We start from the raw sequence: 19227 nt of genomic DNA, 5'->3' as shown, positions 1-19227 counted from the left end.
TACGGCCCACGCTGTGAATCAGCTCCAGGTTCCAATTTCAGGAATGATTCGATGTGGCTGTTGGAGCCATGTTTATGTTTAGGGGTGCATTAAGTTTGGAGTCAGGCACTATTTTTTGGGGCGGAGGACTCCCAAAAATACAACACTGCATTATCAGCAAACATAGATAGATAGATAGATAGATAGATAGATAGACAGATAGATAGATATGCCACTCATTCACAAGATTAAAGGTGTAATCTGGTAAAAGACTTCCCGTTGATCTTTAAATCCATAATCCTGTTATAACTCTGCCCTCATACATATGCTCCCTTATAAATAGCTTCCTGAAAAAAAGTTTCTTCGTGTGTCTTCACACATAATGGAGCTCCTTTTGTGCCTTTGTGCTCTCAATATGAGTAGGCAGATGTCTCTGGGGAAAACTTGTTATTTTTGGTCTAATTTCAGCTTTCAATGATGGTTTCATGTAGCTCCACATATCTCAGAGTGTAGGCAGCATGAAGCCGAGCAGCCTGCAGCTACACCTGCACGCCACTTAAAGTCATTAGTTTCCAGTAGCTTGCTGCTGTCTCACAAGTTAATAACTATTTATCACAGTGGAAGCAGTCGATATTCATCGATAAAGATAGTTTTTTAATAGCTGGGTGTTTTGCAGTCACACATGAGGTGCCAGGCTGTAGAAATTCACAGTATGCAAATTGTTTTAGCATATCATCGTCGTGAAAGCTGTAAATTTAGCAGTTTGACGTACAAAATTCGCGTCACTTACCTGTCGTTGTGCTGTCAATTAATCCCCAGGAAACGTCCCTTTCATTTATTCTCCATTGTCAACCACCAAAACCAGAAATGCCATTTCCTTTCCGCTTCTAGACGCCCTCGACAACACATAACCTTGAAATACTGCACTTATGTCAAAGCTCCCCACACTCTCCCCGAGTCAAACGAGTCCAAACTGGGGCTGTTTCTCTACTTGCACTCGGTGGACTTGAAAGTCTATAAAAGTTGCTCCTGGTCCTCCGCCTCTGCCTCACAACTTCCCCTCCGCCGGAGCAGCTCAGCAGCCGGACATCCACTCATAGTTTCTGGACTCAAACATGATATTTTCGTTACAATCCTCCTCTTTCTTCCTGTTGGCTTTTGGCAGCGTCCCCGTGCAGTCAGAGAAATGGATTTGAGGAGTCCGCCGGATGAGAGAGAAGAGCCGGATTCATGCCGGTGTGTGAGGAGGCTGCAAGTGGTGCAGAGCTGGTGTTTCAGCGCCACCCAGTGGAGGACTGCGGTAGAGAGGCTGTGGTGGTGACAGGAAGGAGTGCAGACATAAATCTCAGCCAGGCAGATTCAGATAGTGATAACTGGATGGATGTGCCCTTTTGACAGCATAATATCTACAGGCCATAAAATCTTATTACATTTGTGTGATTTCAAGTATGATTTGTGGCTTTTTATGTGGAACTTCAGACTAAATATGATTTTTAAACATTCTAAGCTTCTACAATGGCAAAAGTGTTGCAACTAAGCAAAATGGGGTAGTTTTGATTTTGAAGGAAGGGTTATTTTTATAGGGCAGGCTGATATGGTTGGTAGGGTGCCAACTGTTTTATTTGTTTATATTCATTGAAAAAGTTTTTTCTTCTTAATTGGGCCACATTCATGGCATTGTCCACTTGCAGTACTAGCTGGATTTTTACTTCTATAGGTTCTTTGCAGATGACATCACGTAGCAGCAAAGAACTTTAGCATTTAATTATTTTAGATTGTTATTTCAGCATTTAGAAACTCTACCAAAATGGCCATAATTCAGCTGATTATGACTATGCAAAGCATTCAAAATGCAAATATATATATATTAATTTTTTACAAAGGGTAGTGCATAGAGTCAGAAACAGGGATGAAGGAGTGGGGGTGAGACATGTGGGAAAGCAGCCATTGGCAAGACAAGACTTTAACCAGGGCACGATCTAACCATAAGGGGTGTCCAACCTTTTTCCACTGAGAGCCAAGTACAAAATATATAAGAATGTTGGGGCCACTTTGATACCCACAAGATGAAGTATGTGAAAGTTAGTAAAACCAGTGTAATGTAGAGTGGCAGTGTGGCTGTTCTGGGATCCTCCTGCCCTTTCACAAGCCTACATGGAAAGCATCAAGCAGGAACAGCACATGTTCCTGCCCTTTCTATGCCAAAGGGAAAGCCTAACACAGGGAGAGAAGTAGCAAAATATCCAGAGGAGAACAGACATTAATAACAACCGAGTGACATTGACTAAGTAAGAAACAGAATAAAGGAGGAGCTGGGGTGGAGGAGGGTTGCAAGAGCAGCTTACAGAGAGAGCAGCAGAGCCTGGCCAGGCAAGACCAGTTTAAATATGGCAGCATGACAGTTTGGACCCCCCTTCCCTAGGCCATGCACCCAGAATATTCTTAATTCTAAAGCTACTTTTGTGTCCCAAATGTAGTGAAATATTCCAGCAAAAGGGGGGAAAATAAATAAATAAAAATAAAAATGCAATAGATTACAGTGCAATACATTTTCAGGGAATTATTTTTAACTCTTAACTTTGAGTCCACAGTCCTCCACTACCTTCCTCAATATTGAAGCATGTTATATTAATAAAATAAAGCTTGCAAATTGCCTATAACCATTTGTTCAGTTATTTTTTAAAAATGCAGTCAGTATATGTGAATAAATAGCAACAATCAAATGCCGTGTAGCTGCCTTATAGCAGCCCCTATATCATCAAAATTAAACACCTCCTTTTGCACACAATGACAACCTTTAACTGAAGCATGGCCAACTTATTCTTCAAATCAAAAAGTTTTGAATTCAACTCATTAAATGCACAAAAATACAATAACATTATACCATCAGCCGAAATAAAAGAAGACAAAACTCCAATCATGAACCATCTCGAACTCACAAGAACTTATCGCTACTTCACACTCCTGTCAACTCATCCACATTATTATAACACATCTGTTCGTCTTTGACATTTAACTTCCGCTTACCTTGAGCATTACTGTCCGCTCTTCAAAGGCTTCCCCTCAGTAATTGCATTATTATCTCTCCATTTCTCAAGTAGTCTCTCTGCCCCCACACCCCGAAAGGCAGCATGGCTGGAATAATCAATACCAACCTTTGAAACAGCCTGTGGAGATGAGAGGTGGGCATCTGGGTTTGGATTTGATTGATTTTGGACACCCTCAGAGAGTGTTATCATCATAAAGTCAGAGACATCTACCTCACACACACACATAACACGCAGGCAGATTCAAAGGGCAGGATACACAAATCTTAGGGGGCCGAATACAAAAAAAGTCAGGCTATTATCACTGACCGAACTGAGCAATAAAACTCACAGCAGATATGTAGACCACAGCGCAGCTTCACTTCTCTTCATAACTGCAGCTGAACAGAGAAGCTGTTATTAGTGATGGGAAGTAGTAAACTCCTTCTAATTAAACCAGTTTAGCTATGCAGCAGCCTCCTGGTGTTTCAGCTACACGCAAATTAGAGAAGTGGTTATTCAAGTATTTAGATAAGCTTTTGCCAGTTTTGATGGGTGAAATTTATGAAACCACAAAAAAGTTTAATCCTCTTTGGCTTTCATTCTTCTAGCTTTTAGCTCAGTGAGATTATTTAAAATATTTTTGTTCTTTTACAATCACAATTCCAAAAAAGATGGGGTGCTGTGTAAAATGTAAATAAAAACAGAAGTCAATGGTTATCAAATCTCATAAACCCTTACTGTATTCACAATAGAACATAAACAACATATCAGATGATGATACAGAGATAACTTACCATTTCAGGAAAAATATTTGCTCATGTTAAATTTGATGGCAGCAACAAATCTCAAAACAGTAGGGACAGGGTCATGTTTACCATTGGGTGGCATCCCCTCTTCTTTAACAAAAGTCTGTGAACATCTGGGAAATGAAGAGACCTGTTGCTGGAGTTCTGGGGCAGGCGTGTAGTCCTATTATTGTCAGATGTTGGATTCTGCCAAACAGCCCTGGGTATTCTTTGCTGGATTTTTCCTTTTATGGTGCTCTGTTGGTGAAAGGTCTGGACTGCAGGCAGGTCAGTTCAGCACCTGGACTCTTCTGCTGTGAAGCCATGCTGTTGTGATAGATGCAGTATGTGGTTTAGCACTGTCTTTCTGAAATACACAAGGCCTTCCCTGAAAGAGACATTGTCTGGATGGGAGCATACGTTGCTCTAAAACCTCTATATACTTTTCAGCATTGATAGTGCCTCTACAGATGTGAAATCTGTCCATGCCTTAGGAACTAGTACAACCCCATACCATCACCTAATCCCTGTAACATCTCTGGCGACGCATTTTGGGCAGTTAGTCCAAGTAGGTTACCGTCGAGCATGCCGCCACGCATGCACAAATGGGCTGTTGATCTGGTAGTGACCAACCAACTCGATATGGAAGACGCTAAACAGCACATTGGCCCTCTTGATGGGAAATTTGAGTACAAAAAAAAAAAGACAGAACAGTCGACCGCCATAAAGTATTATGCACATTCTGCAGGAAGGAGTTTTCTTTTCACCGAAGCACTTCCAGCTTAAAATACCACATTAACGCGAAGCATATGTTTGTTGGGGATTCTGCTAGCACTTTGGTTAATGCATCGCCGAGCTTGCGACAAACCACCTTCACAGAATGCCAAATTTAAAAGGGAGACTATGAATAAAAGTTAATATTTTTCATCAAATTGATCTGTATTGTTTTGAAATTTGACATTACCAGCTGCTTACTGGGTGCCAAACATGGCTGGCCTGGCTACATTTCTTGATTTTAAAATTTGGCTCAGTTGAATTTGGAATTGACTATTCAATTGGCATATATATTCCCTTCTTTCTTGAGTCTGCTTGCTTATGCAAAATTAAACACGATTAATATAGATTAAAAATGAATAATATTTAATCATGATTAATCTAAATTAATCCACAGCAACCCTGTGATTAATTTGATTTAAAATTTTAATCATTTGACAGCACTACTTATCTTGGTAGCCCAGTAGTTTTAAATCTTTTTCTGCCCAGGCACGCCTAAGATCAAGGCAAAATTTCAAGGAGCACCAAAACCATATCTATACAAAATAGCCTCTTACATGTTACAGTAAATTTAGCAGTCAGGAACTGCCATGTAATTGAGATCAGCTGATCTAAGCATGCTTCTGGCAAGCAGCTTTTTACAACTTCTCCACCCCAGCTCCTCCTTTATTCTACCTCTGACTTGATCAGTGTCATTCTGTTGTCACTGATGCCTACTCTGCTCTGGGGGGTTTTGCTGCTTCTCTCCTTGCCCCAGGCTCTCCTTGTAGGCACAGGAAAGGCAGGAACGTGTGGTGTTCCTGTTTGGTGCTTTCCATGTAAACTCCTAGAAGAGCAGGGGGATCCTAGAACAGTCACATGAATAACAGCAATGAGTGCAAATTTATAACTGCTTATAAAGAATATCATGTGTGTTCCTTAACAAAGTGGTCCTGATCGAAGTTATTGTATAGTTGTTGTAATTACATATGGTGGTAAAAATTCCTATGGCACACCAAGACTTGGCTCAAGGTGCACCAGTGTGCCTTCTGAGAACCACTGGGTTAGACGATGCTATCATCAGAAATTTTCTGATGATAACTGCAGTGTACAGGTCCATTTAGAGCTGTAAAGTACTAACTTTGCTCCATTCTAATTCATTCCTACTACTGTCCTCTACAACCTAACCCCAGTGAACATTTGGGATCACATAAAAAGAACCTATACAAGCTTATGACAGTTTTAGCTGCCTAGCCTAAGTTGGACTTTAGAGGACAATGTAAATATGGTCAGTGGTAATTTTGCCATAGCTTTAATGATGAAGCTGTTGCTTGCAGAGCAGCTTCCCAAACACATGCCATTTCTCTGATTCTATTAACATCTTTTATTGGGCCTATGATACCCAAAGTCATCAAGCCTTTTTCTTCCTCTCTCTCCATCACACAGACACTGACACATGCTCACACAGTGACAGAGGAGATGACCTCATTAATCTTGAGTGCATTGTATAGACCTCTCCTGTCACAGGCCTGACACTGTGGTTTGTGACACGGCTCTGCTCATTAAATCATATGACAGGATGAGGTCAGGCGGGTGCTAAGGTGTCTCAAGCTGTGCAAGAGCTGATAAAACCAGCAGCATCCGTTTCTGCAAGAGAGAGGAAGCTCCACAACAAATGTACTGTAGGTGGCTGCTGAGGTGAGTCATGAAGTAATCCCAGTTAGTGACATCAAAATCTAATAAAAGTCTCTGGGTTTGTGTCTTTGAGGTCACGCAGCAGGGGAATAAAAACAACACATTTGCTGTGTTTCTGAAGCGTCCTGTGATTCGTCGCCTCACAGAGGAAGCCTCACTGCCTCTTTAGGTCTTGTTATAGTAGATGGCACCTTGCATAACACTCATCAGCCCCTGCTTGTCATCTTGTGATTACTTTCACCTCTCAGCGGGAGCAGGAGTTGTGGGGGCACCATAGCCCCAGCACTGATTGTGGTGGTGGGTCTTAAAATAACAGCACCCTGCAGGGAGGAGTGCGAGCCCTCTGCCTGAACCCGTACTCGCCTCCACCGCCCAAGTGTGTTTGAAGACAGTGGGACGTCTAGCAGAAAATTGCAAGGGGAAAAATAGTGGGCATAATGGCCTCAGGAATGGAGTCGGCCATCAATAATGCAGAGGAAGCAGCAGTTAATGCCCCCTTTAATTCAACAGGTCTGCAGACACTGGGACAGTTATTTTTTCACAGCCATAGATTCTCTGTGAGAGGCGGCTACATCAGGCTTTATGGCTTTGTGTGCGGTGGTTGCACTGCCGGGTCTTTTCTGCCGACCTCAATCCAGATTGCGGAGCCATTAATGGGTTTTCATCAGGGGCCCGCCCTAATGGAGTTTCCAACTCCGGCAACTCGCTCGGATACCAGAGGGGAGCCACAGAGCCATGGAGAGAAATAATGTCCACACAAGCTCAGAATACATGAACTCAATTTACTCTGAACAGAGAGAGCACACAGCATCTTAAACCTAAACGGGGAGTGTTAACCAGCAAAATTATCACACATACAAACAAACAATAAATCATCTCTCTAGGCCTAACATTCAGATTAAAACTCTTATAATTACTCATATACACTCATAACCTACTGTCTGTCTCTTTTATTTAGTAAATGTGTATCAGATTTTTATAAAAGTACCTATAGGGAGTTTTAGCCAGTTATAAAACAGACTGATGTGATCCTGATGCTTCTGTTATCTTCACCTATCTTCACCGGCAAATTAGATCAACAAAACACATGGCGTAGCCGTTACCAAGGAGAAAGAAGCTGCGTTAAGTGAACAGTGGCAACTGTTGACATGTCAGTACATGACTTTTGTCATTTTTAGAAAGAAAACAATTCTCTGCTGTTCTTTGTTCCTCTTTTAACAAAGAAATGTTGTCAAGTTCTGATAAAACTGGCGCTTTAGCATCATCTGCACTAATCTCTTCCAACATAATTGCTCTTGTTGCTGCTTGCTTACACCGTGACTCTGCTGTGCTGTATGCTGTCGTTATGTCGTTATGTGCTACTGCCTTTGCTTCTGTGATGCTTATGCAATTAAAACCATTTGTGCAAGTTAATTTTATGTAAAGTCAATGTAAAGAGGTGAGCAGACGCTAGTTCCCTTTGGGCGAACGCCACACATATGCTGTGGGAATCGCACAAATTGCTTGCACCACATTCAACGCATGGTGCGCTTCATTTGAGTGTTCTCGAGAGATGATAAATCTGAACTCAAGTAATTAACTCGTGCTATGATGGCCAGTGTGACACATTTCACATATGAAGAACTCTGAAGGACCAGCATTGGGTGGAGGAGGTTCATTCAACAAGAAAATGAAGGAGAAACTTGTGTTGTCTGTCTGTGGTTACCCTGAGCGTTACGATCCAACATGCCTGTTCTACCCACACGAGAATCAAAAAGTAGCTTGCATGGCGGAAAGGGAGTTAGGAGGTCAGATTGCCCGGAAAGTTTTGAAAACTTTTGTCTGGCCACAGCAGAGACTAAGCCTCTCCTCTAAGTGTAGTCAAGCTCAGCCATGTTTGCTGACAAGCGACTGAAATGCTGGATGTGGGAGAAGGTGGCCCCTCCCCCTCTTGTGTCTTGTGGGTACTCCCATACACATGATTTGACTCACTTAAAAAAGTGATTAAACTCCCTTTGTTCATGAGGATCTGAACACTTGAACAAGTGATGGCGTTTGGTGTGAACAAAACATGAGTGAGTTCTTTCGTTGGGAAAGCAGGTCAAGGAGTGGCCATTGTGGCTACAACACAGTGTGTGGTGCTGGTGGTTTTGTGCTCTGAAAAGAAGAAAATAAAGAAAAACTTGTTTTGGACTCATCCCTTTGTATGGAGAAGAGGACAATATCGAGCGGCTATCCTTCACTGAAACTTGAGGTATGAATGTGATGTTTTTATCATCTTTTAATGTGTGAGTAGCAGGGAGAAAATGCCATCCTACTGGTCGGCGCCAGGAAACGTATTCGACATCAGGTCAGGGTGTCAGACTAACCTTGCAAAGCAGATGGATAAGCCCGTGAATCCATCAGTCAAAGCTCCCGTCTGAACCGTTTGGGCCTGGTTAGAAAGTGACAGGACCAAGTCGTGACGTAAGCAAGCAGCAACAAGAGGTTGGTGCAATTATGACCGAAGACATTAGCGTGAATGCTGCTAAAACGCCAGTTTTAGCAGAATTTGATGACATTTTTCCATCAAAAAAGATCAAAGATCTTGTAAACACAAAGAGCTTTTTGTCATCCTGTCATTCATATTTGTGCCCAAAGTATGAGAACAGGTAACGACAAAGCAACCAAGTCAGACTCTGGATAATTTATGTCATCTGTTCCAGCTGTTAGACAGACAGGAACATAAACACAGCTGATAAAGGTTCAAAGTTTTGAAGGTTCAGTCTAACATTTTGAAAGCAGTGTCATTAATTCCTCACAGAAGCAGCAGGTGATTGAATATAATTACTGTTAACTCCACACCACTTGGCTTCTTTTAGAATGAAAAAGTAATGACTGTTTTAAATGTGAGACTTTCTTCTTTCTTTGAAGTCTGCAGCAGCTGTGAGTCAGCACCAGATTCAAACAAAGTATGAGATGGGATAAGACACTTTAAGACTTTCCATTCCCTTTATACTGTCAGCTTATAAGATATGAACTCCATAAGTTAGTCTCTCTCTTTTGTCTTGTTTCTCCTCTGATGAGCTGTGTATCAGATGAGTAGATAACTCCTGACCAGAGATGATCTACTGTAGCCAGCGTCTGCTCCCACATCGACACACATACACAGAGGAGATAGATAGAGGAATCAGAGAAACAAATTCTCCCGTCACTTTCCTCTTTCCCCCGGAGTCAGCGCGGTCTCTTCTGCACTCTGTGACAGAGGAGCATTGGGTCATTCATCAGCTGAGAGATTAAATCTTCATCCAGTACTGGATGTTCCCAGTGCTTCATCCCTGAGAGGGGAAGTACATGTTTATTTTTCAAATCCATACTTGGAAGAAAAGGAAGCCAATTCATTTTGTTTTATCTTTGCAAACATGTTGCTGCAGATGAACCAGCTTTTGTTTAAAAATTATGCAAGTAAGCTGGTGATAAAGCAGAAAATATGTTAGAATACAGACATGGGGTTATTTCTTTTAATAAGTGTGTCTGTTAACACCTGAAAAAAGGAGAAACTATCATCTGTTTATTAGGTCAAATAACAGTGATGTACGTATTTAAGCTCATTCTGCAGCCTCACTGGTTTTAAAACTCACTATTGGTGGTACTTTTGCGCCATCTGCTGGAGAGCACGAAGAGGCACAAGCAGTAACATGCATGCTACCAACCGCTGATTGCAGGCTGGGAACTTGAATGAATAGCTTTTACTGTCAGCTTGAAATGCTGCTTGGTAAAATTTTTGTTTGATATTTTGCCCATGCGTTCTGATTTCTTAATAGGTTTGTGTTGACAATTAGAGGGGAGGAGTATTTATACCCCATTTGGAATTCATAACAGATAAGTTCAGAATTTTCCTGGAACCTAAAGAATTCATACATAGTCTTGGCTAAATTTGTTGACTTTATTCATCCATTCATTTTATTCCATTTAGGGTTGCAGGAGGATGGAGCCCATCTCTGCTGCCATTGGGCGAGAGGAAGGGTGCATCATGGACTGGTCACCAGTGAACTGCAGGGTTGAAATAAACCACCAGGCATGCTCAAACTAACAAGTACAGCCAGTTTAGAGCCCCTGAGCCACCTGACGAGTTTGTTTTTTGTCTGTGGGAGGAATCCAGCGTACCCAGAGAGAACCCCCACATGCTAAGGGAGAACATGCAAAAGGCAAAAGTGCTGGTCACATGTTCTGATGCCATGTTTTCCTTCCCAATACCAATTCTGAAGAATTGATTTCTTGTTTATAGTGCTAACATTTAGCATGGCTAAATGAAGTAAAATATAAAGCTAAACCAAACGGTATCAGATCGGTGCATAAACTTGTCCACTCACCGACATGAATACCTGCATGTTAAGCAGTATCGAACGTATTTCTGATACTGGTACCGAAATCGCAACAACTCTAGCTCACAGCATCAAAAAGTGTAAATGCCTGCTCCAAAAATAAGGAGTTTAATTGCAGATACTTTCATCAAAGAAAATAGATAATAGAATCCCTCACGTTGTTTAATTTTTAGTGCCGTATCATGTTGACATTATTTATTTGTTTAATATGTAATGTGTATGGCACTTTTCACAGTTGAAATCATTTTTAATGTTACTTTAATAAAAGAAAGGATTATAGTGTTAAATCTTCATTTTAATCTGATGTTGCACATACAATAATATGCAATTTAAGACATCAGTACAGCTGTAAACTAGAACTACCACCTGCCTGGTGGTTAAATGCCCCTGGGAGGTATACACTGGGAAGTGAAAGTGCTGTGTCAGGTCAGGAGGGTATGACTCACAAGAAGCTACATTATAGTACAAGGTCATTGCTGCTTCACATTATGCAAGGTCACAATGATCTTTGACCTCTAAATCTGACCAGTTCACTGCAGGTTTGTGAAAATATGACAAAGTATTCCTGAAACATTGTGCTCTCAAGACTCGAGACCACAGTTATGTTAACATTCTTACATCCTAAATTAAATCAGGTCACAACAAACAAAGAAGGAACAGAAGGTCAAGTGATCTTAACCCTTGACCTATGACCCTTGAAAAGTAATCAGTTTATCTTTGTGTCAGAGAGGACATATGTGCAGCATTTGACAAAAAAAGCCTCAAATCTTTCTCAATATTTCTTGGCATAGGGTAAGTACAAAGCCCAATGACTATGAAAATCTAATCAGGCCATACTTCAGTCAGAGTGGACATTTATGCAAAGTCTGATGAAAATCTCTCACTTCTTCTCGAGATATCAAATGCTCATACAAAGGATGGAGTTGATGCCCTATAATCTTGACTTTTGACCTCCAACATCTAGTCAGTTTATGCTTAAATCAGAGAAGACATCTTTTCAAAGTTTGATGAAAATCACTCAAAACATTTTTGAGATGTTGCATGAACAAGCAAAGGATGAACATGAGTTCTGGTGATTTGACGTCTGACTTCCAAACTCGATTTTGTTCATTATGGCATGTTTTGATTGTTTCTGCTCTGTTCTTACATGTTGTGCTTTGTTACACTGTAACCTTCGTCTATGAAAAGCCAACGTCACCCATAAGGGGGATAAAGAGGAAGCTTTCTGGGGCCCAACCACACTGGGGGCCCTTAAAGGTTGGCAAAACCACATCCATCTGTTTATTTATTTATTTTTATACAATACTCATAATTAATTATTAAAGCAACAAAAAATACACACATTTTTTAATTCCCTCAAAAAATGTACAGTTTCTAGATGCAAACCCCCCTCTCAAAGGGGACATATTATGCAAAAATCACTTTGTCAGGCTTTTCTAACAAAACAATGTGCCCCTGGCCTCTCCACAATCCCCTCAAGTACCACCCTCTCTTTCTCCACCTTTCAGAAAATGTGTGCTGAAACAAGCTGTTCTCAGATTTTACCCTCATGATGTCATGTGGGGAGTTAGCACCTCCCCAGGTTTGGTTGGCCCTCCCCGCTTGGAAGAAAGTTCCACCCTCGTCTCCTGATCTTCCTCTCAGATGCCAGCTGAGATGCTAGATAGCTCAATGGGTTACCCTGCTGACTTTGGTCTGGGAGATTGATGGTCTGAATCCCAGTCAGGTCTTTAACTTTAGATAAAATTGTCTTTAATGTTGTAACAGGAGTGCCCCATCCAGGGGTGGAGTCCATCTTGCAAAGCTCCCATCTGAACAGTTTGGGCCCAGTTAGAAAGTGATAGAACCAACAGCTTTGAGGGGCAGTGAGGGGCAGTGTTTTCGGTCGCAGCAGAGTCGTGACAAAAGCAAGCAGCAACAAGGCACTGGTGCAACTGTGACAGAAGACTTTAGCGTGGATGCTGCTAAAGCCCCAGTTTTATCAGAACTTGACAACATTTCTTCATTTAAAGAAGAAAAAAGAACAGCACTGAGTTGTTTTCTTTTCAAAAACAACAAAAGTCGTGCTCTGACATGTTCACAGTTGACACTGTCAATGTAACTGATACATGTATGTTCTTCTGACCTAAAACTTGACTTTAAAGTTTGATGAATGAGGATGAATAAGAAAAAGACTCTAGTTGATGTAGGTCTGATGGTCATGCCCAAAACTCCACAAGCTTAATTGTGTGTACAGCTATCTGTTTTAAAAAAGCATCTGAAATTTTCATATCTGCCTACACTGTCAACATGCCAATACTGCTGTGCATCTCTAATGCATTGACATTACATCAGATCCAAGAACGGCCCTTTAATTGAGTCTATGAGAGGCCCAGTACATTCTGTGGGCACGCTTGGCGAGAGCAATAACTTTTACTTACTTACTTACCTACTTTTAAGACATTAGAAAATAGTTCTTAAGTAACTCTGCCAAGTAAATTTCCATAATAAAGCATGATCATGATCTTCAGCTTTGTGCACAGAGATTTCTCCAGATTCTCAGAATCTTTTGATGATATTATACACAGCAGATGGTGGGATATTCAAAGTCTTCATGATTGTATATCAAGGAACATTTTTCTGAAATTATTCTACAGTATTTAGACACAGTTTTTGCAAATTGGTGGACCTCTGCCCTTCTTTACTCCTAAGAGACTCTTTAAAATGCTCCAGTTGACAGTTAACTGCTTCTCCAGCTGTGTCATTAGCACCACTTACTTTTCCAGCCTTTTGTCGCCCTGTCCCTACTTTTTTGAAATTTTGCTGCAATCAAATCTAAAATAAGCTAAAAAAATATTCCTGAAATAGTAAAATGTCTCAGTATCAACATCTGATATGATGAAAATAAAGGTTTATGAGATGTGATAACCATTGCATTCTGTTTTCATTTAGATTTTACATAGCGCCCCAGCTTTTTTGGAACTGTAGTTTTAAAATACTTAAATGTAATTTGCACAAAAAAGTGACCAAAGATAGAAAGCTCATGTAAAACACACATCTGTTTAAATGTCTCTTGGATAATCACAGTTTTGTTCCACCTCTGTAATAAAAGCCTCCAGAAATAAACAGAAACCCATGACACAATAGCTGTGGTATGACCCTGACTTTATAAAGAACAAATTAATAAATCAGTCAGAGTATCAGCACCATGAGGCCTAGCAGGAGAACGAGATACATTTCCTGTGTTGGGTAAAGTTAACCGATTTTTTTAGACCTTAAAAACAGAAAAAAAAGTATCCTAAATAAAATCACAGTTTGCAGCCTGACTATAAAGCAGTGTTGACAGGAGTAATCATTAAAGGTTGAATGGACGTTTTATGGTAACAGCCAGCAGAATGATGGACTGTGACCGCAGATAAAAGTGATTATGTAACACCCTTACAGGCTGCTTTTCATCAACCTTTTGTGCTGCTCCTCTTTTAAAATCTGGACCAAAACAAGGACTCTTGACTAACACTGACCTCCAGCTGCCTTTTTGTTCTGATTTACTGAGTCTTAGTGATGCAAATTATGGTGAAATAAAAGATAATGAAGCTTGCCCTTTCTACAAAAACAGCAAATCCCAATGATAAAATCACACAGATACCACAGCGGTTCAAAAAGTGATAAGTCATGAGTCAGACTGCTGCAATTAGAGAGAAAGGGTAAATAGCATGTTGTGAAACATTGTGTCGTTAAAATCCTCCTGCCCTGCTGTAAAAATCCTCTGTAAACAAGACATAACCTTTCAAATCTGACATCAGCTTTTTTTTCTTACTGTCCATGAGATTTTTTAACACCTCGGCATGAGGGAATAACCATCATGAGGATCTGGACATTAGAAAGGCTTCCCTAACATATCATTTCCAGTCTTTATAGACAAACTAGTCCAGAAAGTCTTGTGAAGTGACTGTTGTTCTTCTATTTGTCAAATGAGGGCGCAAGAGAGTCTGAAACAGTCCATTTGAGTTTGTGGATCTTGTAGCTTTCAGTGGATGCTGACAAGAGAGCACAGTTTTATTTCATCTCATCCAAATCTGAATCACCATGCATGTTGTTGAATCTGTCTTCTTGCCTCTTGTGTATAAAATATTCATGTAGCATACATACAGTGAGCTTCTGGTGCACCTGTTCAGTCTGATGCAATCCAGTGCAAGAGCTGAGCTGCATACACTGCCTCCTCACAGATAATCATTTAATAATTTAACCTGATCCACACTGTGATAGAGAGATTTGTTTATGTGTTTACAGTTAAGGTTGTAGTGTGCAGTGATTTGTGAGTGCATTGGAGACAGATTATATCTATTATTGTACCTACTTAACCTGAGGAAGGAAGATAAGAAGCCTATTTCATTCATTATAATCGAACACCACTCACCACAATAAGCTGGCTGTGACTGCTGCACTTTAATTTGTTGTAATATGAAGACTATAAGCAGTAGTAAGTTTTGACTTATTTACCCTGTGTTGTTTGCTCTTATTCCATTGTTTCATCCTTTTAAGTATTTGTCTTTATGTAACACAACCTGACAACAAAACATGCATGAACTCTTCTGATGATGGAGTTTTAAATTGATGCTTGGTGCTCCTTAAGACATAACAATATGAAAGCAGTGAAATAATTCAGTTTTGAAAAGAAAGAGTGCTGTGTTTCATTTTGCAAAATGTTTGTTTGGATAAAGTTGGGCAAAGAGTTTTGAGAAATAGAGCCACAGTTTGTGGAAATGTGATTTAACATTTGGGAAAAATTTGTATCTGTGTTTTATTATGTACCAAAGAGTCCAGGATTTTCACACAGCAAACTAACATGCAATGAAAAATCAGAAATGTACTTGAGCTAATTTTAACACCCTGATATATTTAGACATAAAGAGATACTCACATTTAAAGAGCACAAGCACCATCTTTACTATAGAGACAGTGGTTAAAGCTCCTGTGAGGAAATCTCTGTTTGTGCTGATTTTGCTGAGCCCTGTGGATGGAGTGATCTTCTGACATTGTGGAACTGTAGGTCTGGAGGGAAAAATCTCAACCTGCTTTCTTCAAACGGTTAATTGCATCACCCACATTCTTTATTCATAGCCAGATGAAAACTCCTCCTGGGAGCTTTAAGCAGGCTGTTATGAGTTTTTCCTTTTAATCCTACATCAAACAATCAAACTGACAGAAAAAAATGACTTTAATCTATGCATATGGAATGTATATTATTTTTAACCGGCAGAGTGATACATTTTTTAGTTTGGCAAAATACAGCAATTTTGGGGGGGTTTCCAAGCCAGTTTAGGACTGTGGCTGACATATACTGCAAAACAGTGAGCCCTAATATTAGGGGAAGATTTTCTGGGTAAAGTGAAGAAAGCATTGGATGAGGCCTGAGTGATGTCAGCCATGTGGTTACTGAGAGGCCTGCCCACAGATTTGGCCGGGCCCCTGACAACCCCAGAGAATGGGCCCTCTCCAGTTGTGATTTATTGGTTATATCAGCGCCTGTGTGTTGGTTCAGTAGCATTGATGCTAGTGTCCTGGCTAACAGTTATAATAATAAATTTGTGCCACTTTTAACCACTTTTCCTGCTAATTTTGTCACTTTTAAACACATTTTTGCCACTTTAAACCCTTTTGTGTGCCACTTTTAAATCCTTTCACCACTTTTCACCACTTTAAATACATTTTTCAAAACTTCCAACTCTTTTTGCCATTTCTCATTTTTGCCAGTTTTAACCATACTCCATTATTTGTTTATACCTTTTTAGCCACTTTAAACCCTGAAAAGGGATTCTGAATCTAATCCACCACAGCCCCCATGTTGTCTCAGACTTACAATGCATCAACCAAGTAACAAGACATAAAGATGGAGGGGAGGCGGGTCTCAATCCTCCTGATAAACAGCCATAATGTGATGTACAGTCACATGAGCTATCCCCCTAATTATACAGAACTTAATAGCCCTATATGAGCCAAAATAGATACATTATGTAAAAAAAGAAAAGTTGGAGTGCAGGTGGCTTAATGTTTATTTTTTTGTTTGTTTTGTTTAGTTTTTTATAATTTTATTTAATGCTCAGGGTTTACAATTGATAACACCTTACATTTTTTTGGGTCATTAACATGAGGGTTGCAAGAGGGGGGAGACAAAGGAGATGGTTGAATACATTACGACATAACAACCTACAAGAGAGGATACAAAGAGTATTGGCTATGTCCTCCTAGGCTGATAGAGAAGAAAACAAAATTAAAAAAAAAAAAGAATTAATGATAATCATTTGTGCTTTCAGCAAGTTCGTCAGTTTCAATAAGTGTACCACAGCATGAAATATTGGAGCAAGTAATAATGAAAACAAAAATGGTGGCGTACAGGTTTGAGGCACACCCTATGTACGCAGTTGGCGTGGGTTCGAATCCAGCCTGTGGCGCTTTCCCGCATGTCTCTCCCCAGCTCTCTCACCCCTGTTTCTGTTTCTATCCACTGTCCTCCACTGTCAATAAAGGCATAAAAAGCCCAAAAATAAATCTTAGAAAATTTATAAAAAATAAGTCACCCCACAGTGTGTTGCCATAAAGGTATTTACTATTTTGACCAAAATATGTTTTAACCAGGCTGTAAACATGTTTATTTTTGCTGTTGTCATTTTAAAATAGGGTGTACGTGGCAACCCCTGCTTTTGCAGCCAGCCTCTAGTGGACACCCAGAGAACTGCAGTTTCACTTTTGCATCATTTTTCAACTACAGTTCCACAAAGACAAGTCTGTGAGTCCGTCTGTAAGGAAGGTAAACTCTACAGGCCTTCACATACAGATAAAAAATTAATAACTGCACAGTCGGAGGATATTTCAATGTCGATCTTATATTTTATGTTATATTTTAATGTTTTCATTTAGCTTAATGCTATGCCTTTTAATACCCATAATGTTATGAATAATGTGTTTTAAACTTCATAAAACACTTTGATTAGCTGTTTGCATGGTGATTTATACATAACCTTATCCTACTTGCATGAATTAATTAATTAATTTGATTATTTTGTGATCTTCTCCGCAGTAAATCCTGTTTAGTGAGACGTTTGTAAGAGCATGGCTCTAAGTTTGAACGTGTACTATGATATTACGCTGTAGGTGTGCTCTGTTGGCAGCTGAATGAACAACTATACATCGACAAATGGTATCTTCCTTATTTTGCTGACTTTCACATTGCTGACAGTCCATCCTCGTGACTGAAGCAGCCTATATCAACATTTCCTGTGGCTGTCGATGCTTTGCGTCATTTGGAGGCTTTTTGAACGCGTGTGATGTGTTCACGGTCTCAGTGAAGCCCAGCCTTCAGATGAGGTGCAGCCATCTGCCGGATCAGAGCAAAGACGCAGCCACTCAGGCTCCTGAATGAGGAAAACACCGAGTCTGCTGTCTGAAAGCTGTCACATGGGGCCGAGGAGGAGGACGAAACGCTTCCTGAAATGATCCTCGTCACCAGCCGTGTTTTATTATTATTATTTTTTTTTTTTACTCTCACGTAATTTCTTCGCATCGCGTTTTTAATTTCCCTCCAGCGCCGAGCGTCTTTGCGGATGATGATCAGCAAAGTTAAAAACGCCATGTCCACTCTGGTGGGAGGGATGGTGCCTCACGGACACCATCACCACCACCACCACAACCATCACTCAGGTGACGGCCAGACCTGCGGACAGGACAGCCTGCCGCCGCGCTTCCCCTACGGCCGTCCGGATTTCTTGAACCTGAGCCCGGAGCTGCTGCAGTACTCCACCGAGCACGCGTCACGGCCGGTGCTCACGTTAAAGAGGGACAGCAGGCTGCCGTGGAAGACGGGATACGCAGAGTGAGTGCACTCAGACCACACTAAAATATAATGCATGTTTTTACGGTTGTTCTGTCAGGCCTGTGGTGCAGCAGTCTCAGCACTGCAGCAGCAAATGATGGCCAACATGGCCTTTTGCTTTTGTGCAGTTATTGCTTCCTTAACACTGTTCCTCCCCTGAGCTGGTGCAGATATCTGGAGCAGTGTCTCTGGCTGACTGTGCTGTAATTAAACAAAACACTCCCTATCATGGCTGTCAGATTTGTGTATTCAAGGATCTTAAAGCTAAAGGATCCTTGTCATGTTTGTGAAGAGTTTTAAGGTAGGATTTCCAGGGGAAGGAAAAGTGAAAGCAGCAAATATCTACCTAATCACCACCTCTATTTTTCCATCATACATTATGTTTTTGGTTGTTAAACTAATTTTATTAACATCTATGACAGCTCCATTTCCTTTGCTAAGCTGGTCATTATTCTTCTCCAAACACAAAGAGTCTTAAGTCTGCTTCTAAGCCAGCATATCAGTCAAATTTATGAACTGAGCACCCTTTAAAAAGGTGCAGCTGGGCAAAGTACTGTACAATGCACAAAAGGAACAGCGCAGTTACTGGGAATAGTAATATGAAAGAACAATCATAAAGAATACATAACAGGATTGCTAAATTAGGGAAGCCATTAATGTTGTTTTCCTGTGATAGCCAGCAAACTGGGTTGTTTTTCATGATCCCAACTAACTTATGTTGTCTCTTGAGACAACAGCTGTGATAATCATAGACAGTTAACCTTGCAAAGCCAATGGATGCTGTGTTCATCATC

The 19227-nt window shown here is 40.5% G+C and overlaps 2 protein-coding genes across 2 annotated transcripts in view; one reads left to right on the top strand and one right to left on the bottom strand.

The window, feature by feature from the left end:
* Positions 1-1155, bottom strand: part of tafa3a (TAFA chemokine like family member 3a) — a 223682-nt gene extending 222527 nt beyond the window's left edge. The window contains exon 1 of the mRNA XM_041783309.1: positions 770-1155. The gene's annotated coding sequence lies outside the window, so the exon portion shown is untranslated. The remainder of the gene's footprint in view (positions 1-769) is intronic.
* Positions 1156-17883: 16728 nt separating this feature from the next.
* The window catches only part of ppm1j (protein phosphatase, Mg2+/Mn2+ dependent, 1J), a 41269-nt gene continuing 39925 nt past the window's right edge, over positions 17884-19227 (top strand). The window contains exon 1 of the mRNA XM_041782965.1: positions 17884-18433. Coding sequence (XP_041638899.1) covers positions 18165-18433 — 269 coding nt within the window. The 5' untranslated portion in view covers positions 17884-18164. The remainder of the gene's footprint in view (positions 18434-19227) is intronic.

This window comes from Cheilinus undulatus, linkage group 3, assembly GCF_018320785.1.
Source record: "Cheilinus undulatus linkage group 3, ASM1832078v1, whole genome shotgun sequence".
NCBI classification, from domain to species: Eukaryota; Metazoa; Chordata; class Actinopteri; order Labriformes; family Labridae; genus Cheilinus; species Cheilinus undulatus.
Note: the sequence above shows the minus strand (reverse complement) of the source record. Positions and strands in the feature narration are given on the sequence as shown.